The sequence below is a fragment of the Antrostomus carolinensis genome, unplaced genomic scaffold (assembly GCF_000700745.2).
Source record: "Antrostomus carolinensis isolate BGI_N321 unplaced genomic scaffold, ASM70074v2 scaffold14172, whole genome shotgun sequence".
Taxonomy (NCBI): domain Eukaryota; kingdom Metazoa; phylum Chordata; class Aves; order Caprimulgiformes; family Caprimulgidae; genus Antrostomus; species Antrostomus carolinensis.
In genome coordinates this window covers 12,736-34,368 of record NW_010301673.1, presented here as the reverse complement: position 1 = coordinate 34,368, position 21,633 = coordinate 12,736, and the positions used below count along the sequence as shown (strand labels likewise).

The 21,633-nt window shown below is 39.9% G+C and overlaps 1 protein-coding gene across 1 annotated transcript; it reads left to right on the top strand.

Moving 5' to 3' along the window:
- The first annotated feature begins 192 nt into the window (after positions 1-192).
- Positions 193-21,235, top strand: UPF1 (UPF1 RNA helicase and ATPase). The gene is made up of 24 exons (XM_010163559.1): positions 193-200; positions 5,252-5,413; positions 5,843-5,932; positions 6,475-6,642; positions 7,584-7,764; positions 8,208-8,369; positions 9,041-9,125; positions 9,291-9,389; positions 9,582-9,690; positions 10,530-10,689; positions 10,812-10,930; positions 11,196-11,360; positions 11,584-11,698; positions 11,895-12,038; positions 12,479-12,692; positions 12,938-13,055; positions 14,616-14,772; positions 15,793-15,935; positions 16,721-16,895; positions 17,609-17,690; positions 18,312-18,473; positions 18,776-18,993; positions 19,428-19,550; positions 19,671-21,235. The coding sequence occupies exons 1-23, from the start codon at positions 193-195 to the stop codon at positions 19,545-19,547; spliced, it is 3,156 nt and encodes a 1,051-aa protein (XP_010161861.1). The 3' UTR covers positions 19,548-19,550; positions 19,671-21,235.
- The last annotated feature ends 398 nt before the right edge of the window (positions 21,236-21,633 follow it).

The following is a 21,633-nucleotide window of genomic DNA, read 5'->3' as shown; positions in this document are numbered from 1 at the left end:
GGAGGCGGCTGCCGAGCGGGACCGCCCGCTGCTGGCACAGGGAGGCCCCGGGGAACGGGCCTGGTCGCCGGGCACTTGGCTTCTGCCCTGGAAATACAGGGAGAAGGCGCCGAGGACTGAACTCGGAGCCGGTTGTCTGTTGTTACCGGACTCCGCGGTTGTGTCGTGACAGTTGTGTCACTTTTCGGTGCGATGTTCAAGTAAGAATTGAGAAATGCTTCTGGGTGTCATTTTAGTTTCTTTTTTTTAAACAAATATACCTATAAATAGTATTTGCTTATCAAAAGTTGAGTACTGTGGAAATTCACCATTACTTCCTTTAATTTCTTTTTTGCCAGGACTAAAAGCAAAATAGGCTTTTAATTTATTATTTTAAGGGGTCTTTTGCCACCTTTTCACGGTTTCTAGGCTACTTTATTTTCAGTTTGTATGAGAGTCACAGTCGATATAGCCTGAGATTTAAGGTCAGAGGTCTGATTCCTTGTAACTTAAAAACGGGTATTTTTTTTTTAATATAATCTGTTGATGGTTGGTACATAAATAACAAATTGTATTTATTTAACAACTCATAAAATCAAATGAAAAGGGAGAACTAGGGTTATATCCTCAGTGTTGCAAATGAAGATATTACCTGTCACTGTGCTGTGTCTGTAGTAAAAAAAAATGCATTAAGAACTTTTCCATGGTTTTTAAAAGTTAAATTCTCCATTTAAAGATCATGGAACATTCCTAAGTTGAATTATATCTAGATAAATACTCATTTAGTCCCATTATTAACAATTAAATGTTTGTAAATTATCCACATTAGAAGGATGAGTTTAAAAAGGAGTTGAAATGATTCAGAGAAGTTTTTACTCCTGGACCCAACACAGTTTGAGGGCGCTTGATTTTTTTCCTTTCACTTGCAAAAACAACTGATGGCTCGAGGTCTGTAAACGATGGAGCTTTGGAAACAGAAGCAAGCAGACTGAAAACAGGGCAGTGTGAGGATCCACAGGTGTGTGGTGCAAGACTGAGGGTGGCATTATCCCATCGGGGTTTAGCCCAGGATGAATTAAATGACTTCTCTTGTGCTTGAGGAGCGCTCAGTGCACAGCCCGGGTGCAGCTGCTGTGTGGGGACGTGCTCTGGGTTAGTGGGTTTGTGAGACAGAATTAAAGGTGTGACCCCCTTCCCCCCCCACCTCCGTGGACTGTTTGTTTATTTTCTATTTTATTTAACAGCTTTGGAATTCTGGGTTTGATAGACTTTATCCAGTTGGAGCACTGAGATATCAGAATTATTAAGTAATAGTAGTAAAACCATGTGTGTGTGTGGTCAGACTGTGTATTAATTGATTCAAAAGACAGCTTTAAAAACTTTAAGGTTTTCTTAAAACTTTAATTTAGAGTTGTCATCGTTCCAGAACTCCCAGTAGAGAATATGTGGCCATAAGAAGAAGAAAAACCACCCCAAAATAAGCCTCATAAGCTAAAAGACCAGACAAGAGGATTAATTTGGGTTTTTTTTGTCTAAACATGTTGGAAAAGCCTTTGAAGTAAAAATAAAAATAAAATAAATAAAAAAATTGGAGAGCACATTCAGGTACTAGTGTGTCTGTAACCATCTGTCCTGGCAAGAAGGAAGGGATTTATTATTTTTATTAAACATTTTTTTAATGATGTTTCTGCTGCAAACTCTTGCAGTCATCCCAGTCCTCATTTTGAGTCTAAAAATGTAGGTTTTGGGGAGGGTGGGGAGAAGGAATGGACCTATTGCAACAGGCACTCTCAGAAGTGTAATAAGTGGTGTCCTGGGCTGCAGTACAGCAAATCCCAAATCCATGGACCTGTTCAGACTTGTACATTTCAATGGTCTTGTGAGTGATAACATCAGAAATTAGATCTTTTTTTTCCTTTTTTTAAAGATTCTGGGGAAAATTTTGCTACCTTCAACAAATAAGTTAAACTTGTTAAGTCTTTTGGCAGGGCACCTACTAAATAATAATTTCCAAGGCTCAAAATTGATCACGTTTTACTTAATTAAATGTTGTCATTGATTGTAATTAAAGCTACATGAGTAAATAGTTTTTATTTGGAGCTGATACACGTTGGAGGTCGGTACTTTTCCTCCGCTGTTTCATATTCTGGTATCTTTTTAGTGTGTGAGGGTTTAAAAATATTAGTTGAGCAATACAGAGCACCTAATTTCTTAAGAAAATGGGATTGATTTAGCCAGTCTAGAAGGGCCACCTTTCCCAATATATATTTAATAGTTTAAGAGGATGTTGTTAGAATTGATTAGCATCCAATTAACAAAAGATAGCAAGAGGTCAGTAGTGCAGAAGCAATGTCTATTGTTTTCTCTTCAGAAAACTGTATTTTCATTGTTTACCTATAGTTAAAATCAAACATAGAACTGGGTTTTTCTAAATATTTCAAGATAAATTCTGATTTCTTATTTTTCTTAATTATTTTTATTATTATTATTTTTTTTTTTCCACTCTTCCAGGCAAGATCTTAGTTTGATGGTAGGAAGCAGTCATGTGCTCAGCGAGTCCGTGGTGACCGCAGCACATGGTGGTAATGTGTTAGCTAAGCTGTTTGAGTGAGTGCTTGCAGGAGACTGGATCAGCTATTAGATTTTTGGTCTAGACTGTGGAGCCTGGATTTAATTTCCAGTTTTACCAACGACTTTTTGTCTCAGCAGAATGACTTCTTGCTGCTCAGCTCCCCAGCTTATTCCATGCTGCTTTGGGAGTGGTGTGAGGGTGAATGTTCTCGGTAATATCCCTTTCCTTATTTTGAAAGAGAGAATAAATAAGAGTTTATAATAAAGTAAAATAAATTAATGTGAAGAATATACAAACAACAAATATTGAGGTTATCCACACAGGTCCAGAAGTTGTTGAGTTTTTTTTTTTCTAAAGCATGAGGGGAAAAATTACCTGAACTGGGAGAGTGTGAGCGTGTCCCCTGCGGTTACGGCGCAGGGTTGACACGTGTTGCTGTGATTGATTGGACTGCAGGCCTGTAACGAGTATTCTTCTAGCAAAATACCTCCTGAACTGCTGGTTTTTGTCTTGTTACAGCTTGAAATGTACCCCTTCAGAGCAGAACCACATGAAGTGGCTCTAGCTTCGTTCACCTCAGTGACTGATGTGGGTGGGGTGTGTTAGCCAGGAGCACTGTGAGAAATGGAGGTGGTCGTGTGTTGATACCACTCATTTGGGGACTCAGTAGAAGCCACTACATAAATTCCATCATCTGATTTCCTAGTAGCTCAGTTCCTTGGACCTTTATTGTTGTCTCTTGACCAGTATTTTAGAAGCCAAACAAAAACCCAACAAGGAGTGAGGGAGAGACCAGTGCCTGGGTGACGGTTTCAGAGCACCTCAGTCTTCAGATGGTTGGAGCTGTTCAACTTGCTGTGCCAGAAGTTTCAGTCAACACTTCTAAAATAGAGAAACACACCCCCCCACACACATACACACCCCCTTATACAACAGTTGATGGTGCCAGATCTTTAATAATATGCACATAGGCTAACATCACAGTAGGTTTTAGAACAATAGTTGAGTCACTTCCTCGTTGTGAGCCTGCCAAGGCCTGGTACTCGCTGTTGGATTTTCATAGTAACAGGTGACATCATTTCTGCCCAACTCAGAAAGGGTGGGAGCTCCCCCGGGGTGTAACTAACACAGTCACCTGGTGCAGAAGTACAAAGAGCTTGCAGTTATTGTAGTTTGTTAGTTTTCTGCCTTAAAAAAAAGCTTTACAGTTTTATTACCATTCAGTAATCCAATTTTTTTATGAGTATCCCCCCCCCCAAAAAAAAGATTAAACTTGTCAGCTGATGTGTGTAATGATATATTATGGTTCTTTGGAACCAGAGTGATAGAAATGCATCTCTTAAGAAATTTGGATTAACTTAAAGCTTTGGAATTCCACCTGTTCCATGATCAGTCCATAAGTTATCTTCATATTTTATAAAATGGTGCTATCTACTTAAAATGGATATTTATCCTCAAACATCTGTGGAGATGTTATTACACAGGGAGCTGCTTGCATTTGGGTTCATCATACTAATGAGTTGTTACATGCTCCTGCAGTTTCTTTGGGGTTTTTTTTTCCCCTTTTCCCCTCTGCTTCTGTGCTGACAGTTCCTCTTGGCTGATTCTTTCTATTAAAAGCCAGTTCTTGGAGGTAACATCAGTAAAAAGTCAGACCATTTAGATTGTGTTTTGCAAACACATCTCATTTCATTTGAAGATAATGAAACAAAGCTTGTGTCATTGAGTCTAGTTCCTTACTGCTGAGGGCAGATGTGAAGTGGCTTATGCTTATTTTTAAATTTAGCTCTTGCAATTGGCTGTTAAATTTTAATGTGCAATGCTGAAACTAGCTGGTGTGGAATCTCAATGAGACTTTCAGAGAAATAAGCTTATTTTGATTTGCTTATGAGTTATAGCTTTAAAATGCTACAGCAACTATTTTAATCAAATTTATTTTAATAAAGATTTAGTGTTTTTTCTCTGTGGACAGCTTTCCTGTCTTTTGTCAGAGAATTAAGTTGTGGATACCAGATAAATCACATTAAATGTCAAAGTGCAAAAGAGTTGTTAAAATACTGTATTGACAGACAAAGGCCTTGAGTGATTCTTATGCTCCCATTTATTAGCTAGTTAAAATTCTCAGAAAGAAATACTTGTTTCATTTTGTTTAATGCAAAACCTTTAGAAACAGCTGGGGCTTTTAATACACCTGATGATTCTGCTCTGATAGGGAAACTGCCTCACAGCATCATCCCACATGTTTTGTTAATCTTGTGCTAATTATTGTGGTGGTCCCTTTCCCACCTTTTTCCACTCAAAGTTAATGTGGATTATGGAGTCTTTATCCAGAACACCTGTGAGCCCCAAGGGGCACCAGCTGCCTTACCTCTGCCAAAATCACTTTGTGACATTCCCATTTCTTGATGCTCCTTCCTGGTGGTGAACACACTGTGCTCAGTATTGCCAAAAAGAGGTTATTTTTAACATCAGTTAAGGTTTGGGGTGTAGAAGTTGCTGAGACAGCACCAAATGTTGCAGAACTTCATGGTTTTGGCGTTTTGTGTATCGAGAGTGGAAAGAGAACACACCTGCTCTGTGTGCAGCATTTTTCTTTGAGTTGTTTTTTTTTTTAATTAAACACAAGTTTTTGCTTTGAGGGGCAGGGATTACTGTCCTTGGCTTTATGTTTTGGAGTCTGTTTTGATTGTGTAACTTAAGGACTGAGCTTTTATTTCAGGTTAACGGACCTGATGGCATTCTGCAGAATGGAGCTGTGGATGACAACGTGGCTAAAACCAGCCAGCTTCTGGCAGAGTTGAATTTTGAAGAAGATGAAGAAGACACCTATTACACAAAGGATCTTCCTGTGCATGCTTGCAGGTAAGACCTAAACTTTGCTGCAGGCTTCTTATTTCCAGAGAGCAGGAGCACTCTGAGTGAAAGGTGCAGGCTTAGAGGATATTTGGAATATGAGAGCAACTTTTTTGAAGACACCCAAGTACTGGTAGGAAAATGTTGCCCTCTTGTGTACACTTGGAGCTGCCATGTCCCATAGGTCTGTGACCTCCCTTGAGGAATAGGAGGCTCAGCCAGCTGAGGGATGGTCATGGTGGGAAGTGTTAAAATGCTTGTGGCTCAGAACAGAAGCTTAGCTCGTGTTGGATACTTTCACCAACACTCACGTGCCCTGATTTTCACTTCACCTTATTTTAGTACACTACTAAATAGTTTAAATATTCTTTTTTGAATTTTCCTGTTAAGCAAGTACCAAATCACTTCCTGTTTTGTTTTTTTCATTTTTCATTCCAGTTACTGTGGTATCCATGACCCTGCTTGTGTGGTTTACTGTAACACCAGCAAAAAGTGGTTCTGTAACGGGCGTGGAAATACATCTGGCAGGTAAATGGTCAAATGATGGAAATGACAATCTTAATTTAGATTGTGTTTGTTTTATACGATGACTGTGACTTATATTTTGGTGATAATCAAAGTGGAATGACTTAAATATGAACCTCCAGCCTTTAGCTTTTCTGCTGTTACCACCTTAGACCTGAATCTCAGCAAAAGTTGAATCACTTACGTGAAGTGAGCTTGCTGCTCCTTCCCCCATCGTGTGTTCCTGCAGAGCACAGTAGAACTGATGCTCTTGCCCCGTGGAGCTTTGGGAGGGTTCTAGAAATTATCAGTAACATAAAAAGAATTTTGTACATGTTTCCTGTTCTTCCCCACTCATCTACCTTAAAGCATTCATGCACTGAGACACCACTGACACTGTGTTAGCAGTATCTTTGCTCGGATGGAAAGAGCAAGATCTTACCGATGTGCCACAGTGTAAACAGATTTTGTTTGTGTCTTTTGGTAGCTGAGTTGATATATTAAGTTAGGACTAAATCTCATTTTCCTGTTAACTTGATATAAATGTCTATCCTCTCTGATTTCAGCCATATTGTTAATCATCTTGTGAGAGCAAAGTGCAAAGAGGTGACTCTCCATAAAGATGGACCTCTAGGAGAGACTGTCTTGGAATGTTACAACTGTGGATGTCGTAATGTGTTTCTCCTTGGCTTTATTCCAGCTAAGGCAGACTCTGTGGTTGTTTTGCTCTGCAGGTGAGAGAATGCCTTTGTTGGCATGTTTGTGTCAAGTCTATTGCATAACCTTGTTTCTAAAGGGCAATGCTTGCTTTCATTTTGTACCAAAATATATTTTATACTCTTAATTTGCCACCATTTTTCCTTTAAATGGTCATATAGACTTTGTACAAGTCTACACAAGTCTACACTTGTACAATTCTGTACAAGTAGATAATGCAATAAAGAAACATTCTGTTCTTGTGGGCAAATGTCTGAGTTCTATAGAAAAGTATTTATTCCAAATTAAGCAGTCCTTGATGGAAGAAGGGTGTGTTTTGCCTTCTTAAACTGTGATTTTCAGATATGGAAGTGTAAAAGATCAGTTCAGGAAATTACTCTGGAGCCCTACTGGAGTAGTGACTCTGTTACACAGTACGTTTTCCTGTCAGCTCATAGAATCATTTGAAGACAGCAGTAAATTGGAAATTGTTCTCTGACAAGTTCTATCAGGAATCATTATTTTATAATTGTATGTATTTTAATTAAATGCTGTCACTTGCCATGTATTTGACAGCAGAAGGTGTGTTTCTGTGGAATGAATTCTGTTTGTTTAAACAACAGATGGGAGGTAATCCCGGGTGTTTTCTGATATATGTGTGCATAATCTTAATGGACTGTAACCACTTTCAGAGGTGAGTGTCATACTTAATAGTTTAGATGCTGAAATTTTCAGTCCTAGAAACACCCAGGAAATACTGCTGAGGAGACCAACCCTTCCCAGTGTTGTAATAGCAAATATAGGAACTGAAAATTGAGTTGGCCCTACATTGGGGTGGTTCTGTTTTGTTTTTTTCCTTTTAACTGAGATACTTGTGTTGTTTTAAGAGCATGATAAACCTATTTTTACACTTCACACGATAGGGTTTTTCTTACACTTGTCTAATTTAAAAATATCTTTCAATATTTTGGTTGTGCAGGCAGCCATGTGCCAGTCAGAGCAGTTTAAAGGATATTAATTGGGACAGTTCACAGTGGCAACCTCTTATCCAAGATCGCTGCTTCCTTTCATGGCTGGTGAAGATTCCATCTGAACAGGAACAGTTGAGAGCACGTCAGATTACAGCTCAACAGATTAACAAACTGGAAGAGCTTTGGAAGGTATGTGCTGCTTTTCAAATACTGGTTCTGTTTTACCAAGTGCTAATTTAGTGTTTTTATGAAGAAGGGACAAGACTGTTTTAGCAACTGTATAAGGCAGGGAAGGTACTTAAATCACATGATAAATCTGCAGGATTTAAACCTCAAGTAATGCAACTGGGAATTGACCAAAGGGTTCAGGAGATCACTTATTAAAGTAGGAAAATTTCATCCTTAAGTTCTTTAGCTCTGTTCAAGTTGTATTGTCAAGCAACCTGAAAAAACAACTTTCCTTCCCCATATCAAGTGTTTCACTTGTTTATTCTTTACATGATAACTAGATGAGTACCTTGATATAACTTCCCTTAGTAGTAAAATATGATATTGTCAGTGCTGTTGAACAGAGACTGTCATTTGTTCATACTTAAAACTTTGAAACAAACCATTTGTACTTTAAATTCTAGGAAAATCCATCTGCAACCCTTGAGGACTTAGAAAAGCCTGGTGTTGATGAAGAACCACAGCATGTCCTGCTGAGATATGAAGATGCTTATCAATACCAAAATATATTTGGTCCTCTAGTCAAGCTTGAGGCAGACTATGACAAGAAACTCAAGGAGTCCCAGGTAATATACTTGAAATATGTCTGTTTGAGGCTTCTGACCAGTTCTCTGCTATCAAACACGTGGTCACTGTTAACAGCATAGAAGGAAGGCTCAAGTGGAAGAAATTGAGTCTTTATTACAGTACTGTTACATTGCAGTAATTACAGTAGTAATGGTGATGTATGGTAAGGGGGAAAGGAAATAAAAATCCTCCAACTGAGGTTTTAAAATAGAGCTCAAAACACTTGGGAACTTTCTTCTTTTCTGTGTTCAAAGTTTAACTTTCCAAGAACCATATTTTGTCGTAGACCTGTGTAACGTGGCCACCTTCTTTTATGTTGTTATCCTCATAACCTGCAGTTACCTTTACCAGTCAGAGTTTCCAGTCAAACTTGAATTATAGGAGGTCATGTAAGCACTTAATATTTTAAAGGTGAGGAGAGAGAATAATGCAGGTGGTGATTAGGACTTTGTTTCTCGTTAACTAAATAACTCTTAGTAGAACAGAATTACCTTCTGCAGATGGTGTGAACTCAGTCCATGAGAATAAATACAGATATTTGTCTATACTGAGACATTGGAACAGGAAGTTTTGTGTTTCTCCACTGTTCTGAAGTATAGGACAGTGAGGACTGTGGTAGTTGGCAAACAGCTCTTTAAGAACATAATAGATGCCTTTTCTTTACCATTAGACCCAAGATAACATCACGGTCAGATGGGACCTGGGCTTGAACAAGAAAAGAATTGCTTATTTCACTTTGCCAAAGACTGATTCAGGTAATGACAGCTTGATTGTATGTTTTGTCTGTTGTATTTTTTTTTAATGCATAGTGAATAACATCATTGTTTAAAGAACTGTGTGATCTGGCCTGAGAGTTCTTGTGCTGGGGGACGATTGTTTTTTGGTGAATATTCTGGGAGAATTTATTCCTTCTTTTATAGATATGCGTCTTATGCAAGGAGATGAGATCTGCTTGAGGTATAAAGGAGACCTGGCACCTTTATGGAAAGGAATTGGTCATGTTATCAAAGTTCCTGATAGTATCCTTTACTTAGTGAACCTTCAGGGAGGCTTACTTAAAGGTTGAGATCTCTCTGGGAAACCAGTAAATATGTACAAAAGTAATTTTGAGATGATTTTAATTTGTCCTGGGGGTCTGCTAAAAAATTCAAAATTGGGAAAAATAAAATTCAGATTTTTACTATAGATTACTACTTAACGAGGTTCTACAGATTATGGTGATGAGATAGCCATTGAGCTGAGGAGCAGCGTTGGAGCACCAGTGGAAGTTACTCATAACTTCCAAGTGGATTTTGTGTGGAAGTCAACTTCATTTGACAGGTACTGAGAAAACACTTCAGAAGTTGTCAGATAACTGATGCAGTTGGTGTCTTTTTCCTTTACCTTCAGTGGGAATTTTTGAATAAGACACTAGCAATTAGAAATCTGATTGTGCCAGATGTTTCAAATCTCTGACATCTGCTGCAGAGAGCAACAGGACTAACTTTTATTAGAAATGGAGTTAATCTGAATGCCATCGAACTGTCAATTTTTCTCATTTTAAAGGCACACTTAAGGCTTGTTGCAATTGCATCAAGGTAAATACATAAACCAAAGGGGGGAAATTTACCTTAGATAGTGATACTTGGAATGGAAGAAGAAAAACTGTTTTGTAGTTCAGCTTCCTGAACACTGCTCCATCATGAAGTGCTCTCTGATTTTAGTTTGCCTTCCTAAACTTTGAATGGCTTTAACTAGCTGAAATTTCGAGGCATTTGAATCAGCTATGGGGTCAGTAGAATTCAGACATGTCTGTACTGCATTTTGTGAGATAGATTTTTTTTATTACCCTGAAAGAGAGATACTGAGTACAGATTTCCTTCAAATCTTGCACCTAAAATTACTGTTGCAGATTCTGTCAAAGGCTGATGTTTCTCTACAGGTTTTTCTGGTTAGAATACTTTGTAGCGTTCACATGTGGGGAATAAACAAGATTTGTGTTCTCAGAGTCTAATTTTTGTCTCTTAATTCTGTTAGTAAGTGTTCTACATTGTTCTCTTTTCCCAAGGTGTATTTTAATTTGTGCCTGATGTCTGATTAACCTTTGTGTAGGACACTTGTGGATAGTTGTATTTGAGGTCATACTGATTATTTTTTTTTCTATCCTTCTCTCATTTCAGAATGCAGAGTGCTTTAAAAACCTTCGCTGTAGATGAGACTTCAGTGTCTGGGTACATCTATCACAAACTCTTAGGTCATGAGGTAGAAGATGTAATTATTAAATGCCAGTTGCCAAAGCGCTTTACAGCACAAGGACTTCCTGATCTCAACCATTCTCAGGTAACATAATCTCCTTTTTACTACACACAAAGAATATGATGAAGGATTTATGAATAAAGGTTGAGCAACACTGTAACTTCCTGCATGTTGAATGCTAAATAGCAATTTTAAAAAACTTACAGGTTTATGCTGTGAAGACTGTCCTGCAGCGTCCTCTGAGCCTTATTCAGGGTCCTCCTGGTACTGGAAAAACAGTGACATCAGCCACAATTGTCTATCATCTGGCCAGACAGGGCAATGGGTAAGAACTTCTCTCTGCATCTTTATCTATGAGGTTACTTTATTAACGGTCAAAGAATCAACTTAATCTTAAAAACAAAAATAATTTGTATCATTGAACTAAAAAGATTTTCCAGAAGTACATTTTTCTGGGGAGGTTTGTGCTTATTTCAGAAAATACTCTCCCCTAGCATATCTTTAGGGGACATGTCATAACATTTTATTACAAGCCTAGTGAAAAAAGTTCACAGCTCACTGACATTTACTTTTTGCTTAATTTTTTCAAGGCCTGTGCTAGTCTGTGCTCCGAGTAATATTGCTGTAGATCAGCTGACTGAGAAGATCCATCAAACTGGACTGAAAGTGGTTCGTCTGTGTGCTAAAAGTCGTGAGGCCATTGATTCTCCTGTATCCTTCTTGGCCCTGCATAACCAGATCAGAAACATGGATAGGTAAGACATGGTTGAGGGGGGTGGGGGAATGAAAAAAACCCAACAATTTAAGAATTGTAATGGCCACAACTGATTAATTGGGTAATGATGGCAACATGTGTTTGTGTGATGTGATAACATGTTGTATTTAGTTTTATGAATGAGCTGCACTGTAATCCTACGAAGTTGTTAATTAGGCTGCAAAACAAAATTCCTTTTTTGTTTTTTTGGGGTTTTTTTTCAGCATGCCAGAGCTTCAGAAACTGCAGCAGCTTAAAGATGAAACTGGAGAACTCTCATCTGCTGATGAGAAACGTTACCGCGCACTGAAGCGAACTGCAGAGCGTGAATTACTCATGGTAAGGTTCCATCCGTTTCAGCAGCTTTAACAATTGCCTTCTCCCACTTGAGGCTTAATTGCAGTTGGCTGGTGGAGATCAGAGTACAACTTAACTCCTGGGGAGGATTCCTGGAATGGTATTGAATACTCATCCGTGTAGAAATCCTCTCTGTTTGTATCCTCCTTGATCAATTCCAGTTGTGTTTCTGTCTCAGAATGCAGATGTCATCTGTTGCACGTGTGTGGGAGCTGGTGATCCAAGACTGGCAAAGATGCAGTTCCGCTCCATTCTGATTGATGAAAGCACACAGGCTACTGAGCCAGAGTGCATGGTGCCAGTTGTCCTGGGAGCAAAGCAGGTAGGAGCCATTGGATTTCATTTAAAAAAATTTCATTAAAGAAAGAGTTTATAAAGAGAGGAAGTAACATCAAGCAGTAACATTCACAGTGTAGGCACCTAGGGATACAAAATCCTTTCCTTGCATGGAAGATGCTGCCATAAATCCAGCTCTAAATGACTTTATTTTGTTAGTCCTGTTGGTTTTTTGTTTCCGTGGCATAATCTTTGCCTAGAACACGCTGGTGGTGTTGGAACAATCTGGAGACTGATTAAGATTTGATTTGAAAATGATCAGCTGTAAAGCTAGTTGACATGAAAGCTTATAGACTAGATCTGAAGCTTATCACAAATCAGACTGACTTGTTCCAAATCTGTTTTACAGAAGGATATTGCTATTGTTTCTAGATATTGGGCAAGTTTCAGAAAATACCAACTTCTATCAAACTTTCTTTTCCACAGCTTATTCTTGTGGGTGACCACTGCCAGCTTGGTCCTGTTGTGATGTGTAAGAAAGCTGCAAAGGCTGGACTGTCTCAGTCTCTCTTTGAGAGGCTGGTGGTGCTGGGGATTCGGCCGATTCGCCTGCAGGTGCAGTATCGCATGCACCCTGCGCTCAGTGCTTTTCCATCCAACATCTTCTATGAGGGCTCACTCCAGAATGGTGTCACTGCAGGTAAGCAAGAGCAGTACTTCTGCAAATTACTTTCTTTTCCATTCGTTAAGGATCAAGGGAAAGATTCTTTAATCTAGATGAGTTTTTTTTAAGTACGTTTGCTTAAAAACAGAATTGCTACTGCACTTAGAGTTTTGAGTCTTTAAGCTGCTTTGATATGGAAGTTAGTGTTCTGGCTAGTAAAGCACTGCCAACTTTTTTTGTACTTACTGTTTTGGTTTTTTTGGGTGTTTTTTGCTTTTCAGCGGACCGTGTGAAAAAAGGTTTTGATTTCCAGTGGCCACAGCCAGATAAGCCAATGTTTTTCTATGTTACACAAGGACAGGAGGAAATTGCCAGCTCAGGCACCTCTTATTTGAACAGGTAAACAAAATTCAACACTCAAATACAAACTTACTTGAAAATACTTTTGTCCTGGTATAGTTCAAATGTAGGGGAGATTGATAAATGAATCTGTCACTAATCCTGTGACATCCCTTGAAGACAGTTACAGTTACTGAAGTCAGGGGAAAGTGCAATATACAGTTCCTACTGCAAACCAAATATCTAGGCATTTCTCTATCCTTCAGAATCTCTGCAACAAAACTTGTAATATTCTATATTCACCATAATTAGTGCCTTGCTATGTGAATAAAGGCATAACAGCTCAATAAAGGCTTGTGTTTTCGAAGGAGGAACTTTCTGCAAAGGTGGTATTTGTACTTCAGATGAGCCAGCACGCAGACCTCAAATATATTGTGTGCTGGTATATGACTCCTCAGTGCTGTTGATTCTTATGCTCTGCAGTAGTTCTTCTAAATTAATAAAATGCTGTTTCCTATTAACAGCTTTGATTGAAATTGATTGTGTGATATTTTTTTTTTAAATAAAAGCTGCCATCAAGGCCAGTGCAGGCTGAGCCATGTTTCAGAGCTGATTTGCCTTAGGCTCCCTCTACAGTAAACAAAGAGGAAAAGGCATCTCCAGTGGGAGCAGTTCAGATCTTAAGTGGGTTTGAATTGTTCTGTGGAGGTGTGTGTTTTCCTTCTCTGGTTGTATAAGGAGCATGGGACAATTAAGTGCCTAATATAAAGGATGAATTTGGGCCAGCAAGTAAACTGACTGCAGTTGCAGAAGGAAATGCTGATCAAGTCCCATTTTGAAGCCAAAATTCTGGTAACTCCTGAAGCAGAGGCCTAAGTCTTGGATTTTGGTGGGAGTGTTAAAAAGATTAGGAATTTAATTTTCTTTTTTCTATCCCTTTTTTGCTGCACATTCCAGCTTCTTTTTCAAAGAGTGAGCTTAAAAGGTTTTGCTCCTCTTGGTCGGATTCATTTGTTCATGTGCCTGGAAGGGAAACAAGACCAACTTACAAACAAATATCTGCTGTGATATTTTTAATCTGGGTCTGTTTCATGAGCAGCACGTGCAAGACTGAATGCAGCAAGCCAGATTGTGCGCAAACAAACGGCACAATAGTTGGCTGACGGGGAGATTGGCATTAAAAACATTCTATATTTGAAACTTTAAGATAAAAGCAACTGAAGGATCTGTTTGCACAGCAGGCCAGAATGTTTTTAATGATGTCACTTATAAAAGTATTTAACTCTACTTGGAATTATGGTGACCATGAATTTTGCTATTCCAGGAAGTCTAGTCGTGTAGTCCTGAGAAAGGTGGAGGTGTATGTAAGGAGAAATTTCTGCATCATTCAGAGACCTTTTTTTTTGAGATGTTCACTTCTCTGTGCATGGCCTAAGTCAAGAGGTGATAGTGGTGAATGTTCCTGCAAAGCTTAAGCTGAATTAATTCTTGAAGTAGCTGTTCTGACCAAAAGGCTAGCACAGCATACCTCTTTAAGTTTGTTTTTTTAGACCCAATAATTTGCAAAAAGTTTGACCTCATGCCTTGATTCTCCTTAGATAATCAAATCTCTCTTTCTAGGACGGAAGCTGCCAATGTGGAGAAGATAACTACAAAGCTTTTGAAAGCTGGTGCCAAACCAGATCAGATTGGCATTATTACTCCTTATGAAGGTCAGCGATCCTATCTGGTGCAGTACATGCAGTTCAGTGGTTCCTTGCACACGAAGCTCTACCAGGTACGGAGTCATTGCGCAAACGAGAACACTTGGATGTAGGGAAGCTTAAAAAGTCAGATACTGTGAAACTTCACAATATTTTCATTTTTAATCTGTCTCCTCAGGCGTCAGTCTGTGTTTATTCTTTAGTATTATTTGAGGTTTTTTTATTTAGTTGATTGTGATTAAAATAGATCAAGGAGAAGAGTTGAGGAGGTATTGAATGCCAGTAAGTGTCAGGGGAGCAGTTGGCCAGATAAAGGAGAAAGCCCTGTGAAGTTCTCTGCTGAAAGGAAGGCTTCAGCGAGTCCATCCTCTGAGGACTCATTGAGGCACAGAAAGGAAAGGTCATTAGTGCTTCAACTGTGGAAAAGCTTCAGTCAGCTTGTGTCTCAGATAAATAGTATCAAGCCAAGAGACATGCAGGAAACCAGGCTCCATAAATTCTGATGGTTATACTAATTATTTGCTTGGGAATATGTCCTCCCATCAGGGGAACTCCTCTGCCAAACATTAAAATTTATTGCTCCAAACAAGGCAGTTGTATGTTTAATATAGTCTGTTTTGCAATAATTGAAAACTTGCTCAGTGTTTTCACTGAAGGAAGATTTGGTGGAAATACTTTGTATTTGGGCCAGGAATGATCTGTCCCTCTGATTCAAGTTTCTTGGTAGATGGGAGCACCAGTGCTAATTTGGAGCTGTCTTACTACAAGGTTTTGGAATAGTCAGAAGCCTTTTTGGCATTGTACCTAGAAAAGGGATGCTTTCCATAGTGCAAATGCCAGTTTGGGGGAAATATGAGAACCCTAAAGCAGTGAACATAAAAGTAATTTGTCCTAAACAGAGACTGTCTGTTCTCCTTGAGGTAAACTATTTAGTGACCAGTGGAATTACCAAATCACTTGTCATTACAAAAAATAACATTTTTGTCTAATGATGGGAACTGCTAGTGAACAGCCAACACATTTTGTCATGCCTGTTGGTAGCATAACTGTTTTGTGCTGTGCTTCCGTGATTTACATGTTTTCCTCTGTTTCAGGAAGTGGAAATTGCAAGTGTGGATGCCTTCCAGGGACGAGAGAAGGACTTCATTATCCTTTCTTGTGTGAGGGCCAATGAACACCAAGGAATAGGCTTCCTGAATGACCCCAGGCGTCTCAATGTGGCTCTTACAAGAGCAAGGTAAAGGCAAATTGGGCAATTTTTTATCTGTTCTAGAGACCTAATGCAATCTGCTCAAGCATCGGTGCAGTCTGACTAACCAAAGGTCTGTGTTTGTGGGTAGCAGGCCTGTTCCTCACCTGGTTTCAAGGAGCTTTGAACGATTTCCACATTCCCTGCAGTTTACCAAGAGCAATCTCAACTTAATCAGTGTTGCCACTTGGCATCAGTTGTCTGTAGAAGCCAGCACGTTGCTCCTCTTTGTTTGCAGGACAGAATTCTTGCCTTCATCTGCTTCTTTATTGCTTCCAGCCACTATTTTTTTATTTTTTTTTTACCATTTTGCTTCTCTTAAAATGGATTTGATTACTGAGAAGGGTAGTGTGGAGTCAGGAAGGATATGTTGGTTGGCTTCCTTGGTTTCTGCAAGCTTTAAACCAGTGCAGTGTGGTTGGTTGAGTGTGCTGATGTGTCTGCACAACGGAAGCTCAGGATTATTGAGAAACCAGCTGCAGCAATCTCCTTTCAAGTGTTTTGTCGTCCTACAGAAGTCATCTGCTGTAAACAAAACACTTCCATCAGGATCTCCTACACCTACTGTCATGGGCTTCTGTTAGGTGCATAGATTTACTGCAAAAGAGCTTGATTGAAGAAGAAGAAGGGGTTGGACTAGATGACCTTTGAAGATCCCTTCCAACTCAATACATTCTATAATTCTATGAAGCTATTCTGACATTAATATATAACGTGGTTTTATTTTCAGCCAAAGTTAACTTTAGTTTCTCTGTTTGTCTGCTGTTGGACAGGTATGGAGTAATTATTGTTGGGAACCCAAAAGCACTGTCCAAACAACCACTTTGGAATCATTTGCTGAATTACTACAAGGAGCAGAAGGTTCTGGTGGAGGGACCACTGAATAACCTCCGGGAAAGCCTCATGCAGTTCAGCAAGCCCCGGAAACTTGTCAATACCATCAACCCAGTAAGTTGACCTCTCCTGTCTCTCAGATGTTTGTGGCATGAAACAGTTGAGGGTTGATTGATAATGGTTGGAATAAACAGTCAGCTACTTAAACCTTCCACACCCATGACTTTCCATTTTGGAGTATGACCCAAGGAAATAGCTGCTTCAGCTGTTTCTAAGTTTAGTGCTTGTAGAAAAGCCTTTTTGGTGCTTTTTTGTCTTTATTTACTGCAAAATTTTACAAGGGGGGTAACTTCTCAGTTGAATGAAACACCAAGTCACCGTTTTGTGTAGAAATGACCAACTCTTTAGGCATGTGCACTTAAAAACATTGAACTTTAAAACCTTGCAGCTTGAGGATTATGCTTCATTCTTTAAAATAAGTAGTTGTTTTAAGGAGCAGGGGGAAGCTTGCAGCTATCACAGAAAGACAGTAGTACAAATAGAGCAAGGGAGAACTATCATCAGAGCCTCAAAATAGACTGGAAATTCATAAAATGTATCACAGTTTGGGATAAGCTGCCTGTAAAAGCTTTTTTTCTTGCTGTCATGATGTAGTTGAAATAATTGGGTGTTTTCAATGTATCAGACCTGGTTAGTTTCCACAGCACTTGTAAAGTGTGCATTATCTGTGGAGTTGAACTGGATTCTTACCCAAAATCACTTACACTGAAGTTGCAGTGCAAGGTTTTCTATCTCTAGGCTTTGTCTAACTCTGTTACTGTCTCCAGGGTGCCCGTTTCATGACTACTGCCATGTACGATGCGCGTGAGGCGATTATTCCAGGGTCTGTCTATGACCGGAGCAGTCAAGGTAAAGGAAGTTAATCAAAATTAACACCTTTATAGATTTTTATTTTTTTCCTGCTCCCAAACAAATCCTTGGAGGTATGGTATCCTACAGACTTTAAATGCTTGAAGAGCCACTACAGAAAAGAAATCCTTGGAGGTATGGTATCCTACAGACTTGGAACTTTTAAATGCTTGAAGAGCCACTACAGAAAAATATGGAATTTAAGAACTGAAAATGTTCATGGTGTGCTTAGATTTTGCTCTCTGTATATAAAAGCCACTACACTCCAACTTGATGTCTGCAAAGTGAGTGAAAAATGAGGAGAAAGGGAGTGTGTTTTTGTGTGTGTGTAAGCATTTCAGGAATCTTAGATGATGCTGTAAAAGAGTAACTGTGTAGGGATGAACATGTGTTAGATGAGTCTCTGAAACTTCAAGTGTGGATTAAACTATGAACTTAGAAATATTGGTGGTTCTTGGCAGGGATAAGCTTGTCCTTTCAATTTCTGGTTCTGATTTATCCTGCTCCCAAGTCCTCCCTTTACTGTTAAAAGCAGGAATATGAATTGATTCTGTGTGATTATTATTTTTTTTTAATATTTGGGATGTCTGAAATCACTGTGGCTTTTCCTCCCCTCTCCAGGGCGCCCATCCAACATGTACTTCCAAACCCACGACCAGATTGGGATGATCAGTGCTGGCCCCAGCCACGTCACTGCTATGAACATTCCCATCCCTTTCAACCTTGTGATGCCACCGATGCCACCACCGGGATACTTTGGCCAGGCTAACGGACCAGCTGCAGGTACGGGGACGAGGGTGGAATGGTTCTAAAGCCACATTTTTAGGTCTGAAGTTGAAGAATGGTTTTGGCTGGTGAGAGTAGATAATGATGATGTGCTTCAAATGTGAATTGTATGGAGTACAAACGCAGTAGCACTGCAGCCTCCAGTGAGTGTCTCTTTGCCACGTCTACGCTGGTGGTTCTGCCTTTTGAGTACATCTAAAACATCTCCTTGTGAGTGATCCAGTCTTTGTACAGTTAATTCTCACACGTTTGTTATGTGTAAGACTTCTCACTCTTGGTTGGAATAAACGCTTTTCCAGGACGTGGGGCGCCAAAAGGAAAGACTGGTCGTGGTGGGCGCCAGAAAAATCGTTTTGGGATTCCTGGAACTAGTCAGTCAAACCTTCCAAATAGTCAAGCGAGTCAAGATGTGGTGTCCCAGCCTTTCTCCCAGGGTCCACTGACTCAGGGGTATATCTCCATGAGTCAGCCATCACAGATGAGTCAGCCTGGGCTCTCCCAACCAGAATTATCACAGGTAAGCAGAATCTGATGTACAATCTGCTCTTTTTTCCTGGGTTTCATGCTGGTGATCTGTGTGCATGCACATCCTTGTTTTCTACTACTGAGGAAAATGGAAACTAACACCATTTTCAGTGACCTGGCCACAGCATTTCTTACTCCTCTTGGTGGGCTTTCCAAGTACACTTGGGAATAAAAGTGAAGTGCTGCATGTATAGACTTCAGCTGGAACCTGAGCTTTGAACTGCTCGTCTGCTCAACAGCCAGTTATCACAAAAATCCACCTTTGTGTTTGTGGAAATTTTGCAGCAAAAAGTAGATTTTGAAATTAAACAAACAAAACCTCTCAAACTTCATCGTTAACCTTGGCTGGCAGGTATTGTGCTCTCTAAAGGAGAACACTTGAGCATGATAATGAGTTAGAGGTTTAACACACACTTTCATTTTCAGGACAGTTACCTTGGTGATGAGTTTAAATCTCAGATTGACGTGGCGCTGTCACAGGACTCTACTTACCAGGGTGAACGTGCATATCAACATGGCGGAGTGACGGGACTGTCACAGTATTAGAGTGTAAGGCACCCGCGTCCCCTCCTCTCCTCCTCACTCCCTGATTTCAGTTCACAAACACAGTGTTTTGTCTTTAAGAGTGAAGTCCCTAATGCAACTGTCCTTTTGCTTTCTTGCTTTCAGGTTGAGGAAGAAGAGCTAAGCTTGTGTGGAGCTTAGTTCATCAGCATTTTATTCTGGGTAATAAAAAAAATAAAATAAAATGGATACCTGTTTTCCACTGCTAAAACTGAAGCACCACTGTGTGAGAGCAACAGGAGAAAGAAACCAACCAACGGAGAGGAGAGAGAGAGAGAGAGAGAAAGGAGAGCGCGCGAGAGAGCCCACTGCTAGCTCACTGAGACAAGGAGACTGACCGGAGAGGAGAGAGAGCACCGAAGGACTGGCTGGCGCCTCACTGGGAAGGCAACTCACCCTGAAATGAGTGGTCAGCTGAGTCCCTGCTCCCCCAGTCAAACAAGCTCGAGAGAAGGGCCTTAAGCAGGTTTCACTTCATTCCATACTTCTCTTTGCGAGCAGGGCATTACTTTTCAGAGCAGATGGGGAGAGGAAAACCCTCATCTCAGAGTTGTTCTCGTTTTAAAGGGGTACTATATTTTAGCAGTAACTGTTTACATTTTAGAAGCAGAGTATCTGAGAGAGAGAAAGAGGAGAGAGTTCCTGACTAAGTGCCAGCAAGCCAAGCAGAAATCCAGCAGAACATAGCTGATGCTCAACTCTGAGATGGAGGTTTTGTTGTCCAACACTGGCTCTGAAATCCTAGTGTCATCGTGTCGCCCACATTCTGAACGGGTCTTTCGTGACAAGGTGGTTTTTTTAAAAAGAGATTCTTTTAAAGGAGCACTGAATTTTTCGAAGTTTGTCTCTGAATTCTTAGTGGTGGACCTGGGAGATCCTTGTTCTGAGAAGCTTACAAAAAAAAAAAAAGAAAAGTTTAAAACAAACCTAAATTAGAAGCACCAACCTTGAGAACTTTCAGTGTGATTAAAAGTTGCAGCAATCAGCCTCTTCTTCCTACATTGGATAGCAGTTAGAGTGAAAGGAGCCTGCGCGCTCGAGCAGGAGGAGGGTTTCAAAGTGTTTTCTGTATGCTTTAATTGGCTACTGTCTGGACTCTACTCTGTGAAAAAAAAAACAAAAAAACAAACAAGCCTTTCTGTAAGATGAACTTTGCGCTTGAAAGGGGATGGGTTCCTGTGCCCTTCGGCCCTGGAGGAAAAGATGCTAACAAACAAACAGGCCTGCTTTACTCGCTCCCTCAGATCTGGGGAAGAAGTAGTGGAAACTGGGGATTATATTGGTTTTGAAGTAAAGACTCTACAATGTTACTGAAGCAGGTTGAAAATAAAAATAATAATAAATAATTAAATGGACAAAGCAGGCAGTTGTTGGAAGGTGGCCTCTGAGAGCTGGGTCTAATTAGAGATAATGGGTAAGGCTTTTGTGTGGCTTCTTCGGTGATTAATGCAGAGAGCTGAAAGATTCAGGTGTTAAAACCAAACCCGGAGCCTATTTTTCAGGTAGTGGACACGGCTGTGCCATCAGCATCAGCGCTGGCTTGAGAAATAGCTGGAAGTCAAAACTGAGAACAGCACATAAGAGAAGCCATCCAATTTCTAAGTTGTACCCATGTCTTAAATAAGTCATAGGGGAACACTGGGAGCATTTTATTTCTGTCTAAACCTTTTTAGAAAAAACAGCATGGAGACTAAAATTCCTACAGACCCATTTTTATCAGATCCCTAAATTAGAAGTAACCTCTACCTCCTAATTGGCCAAGAGCAGTAGAGTGTGAGTCACTAACCGAGGTGTTTTTAAAGTTTGAATTAAGTTAGCTTTATACTCAAAGGGCTCCAAGTGTTTCTAGTCTTTTTTTTTGGGGGGGGGAAAACTAAAAATAAAAATACCTCTCATCTGAATGTACTTAAATGATGTAAACCCCACTTTTTGTAACTGGAGGGGAAAGCCCTTTCATTACTGTCCTTTCTGTAGATCGTTGACCCGCTTTCATCACCTGTATTTGCTGTAGTTTTTCAAGAGTGTCTCTCCCCCAGTGCAGACCTGGTGTAGCAAACCCACAAAACCT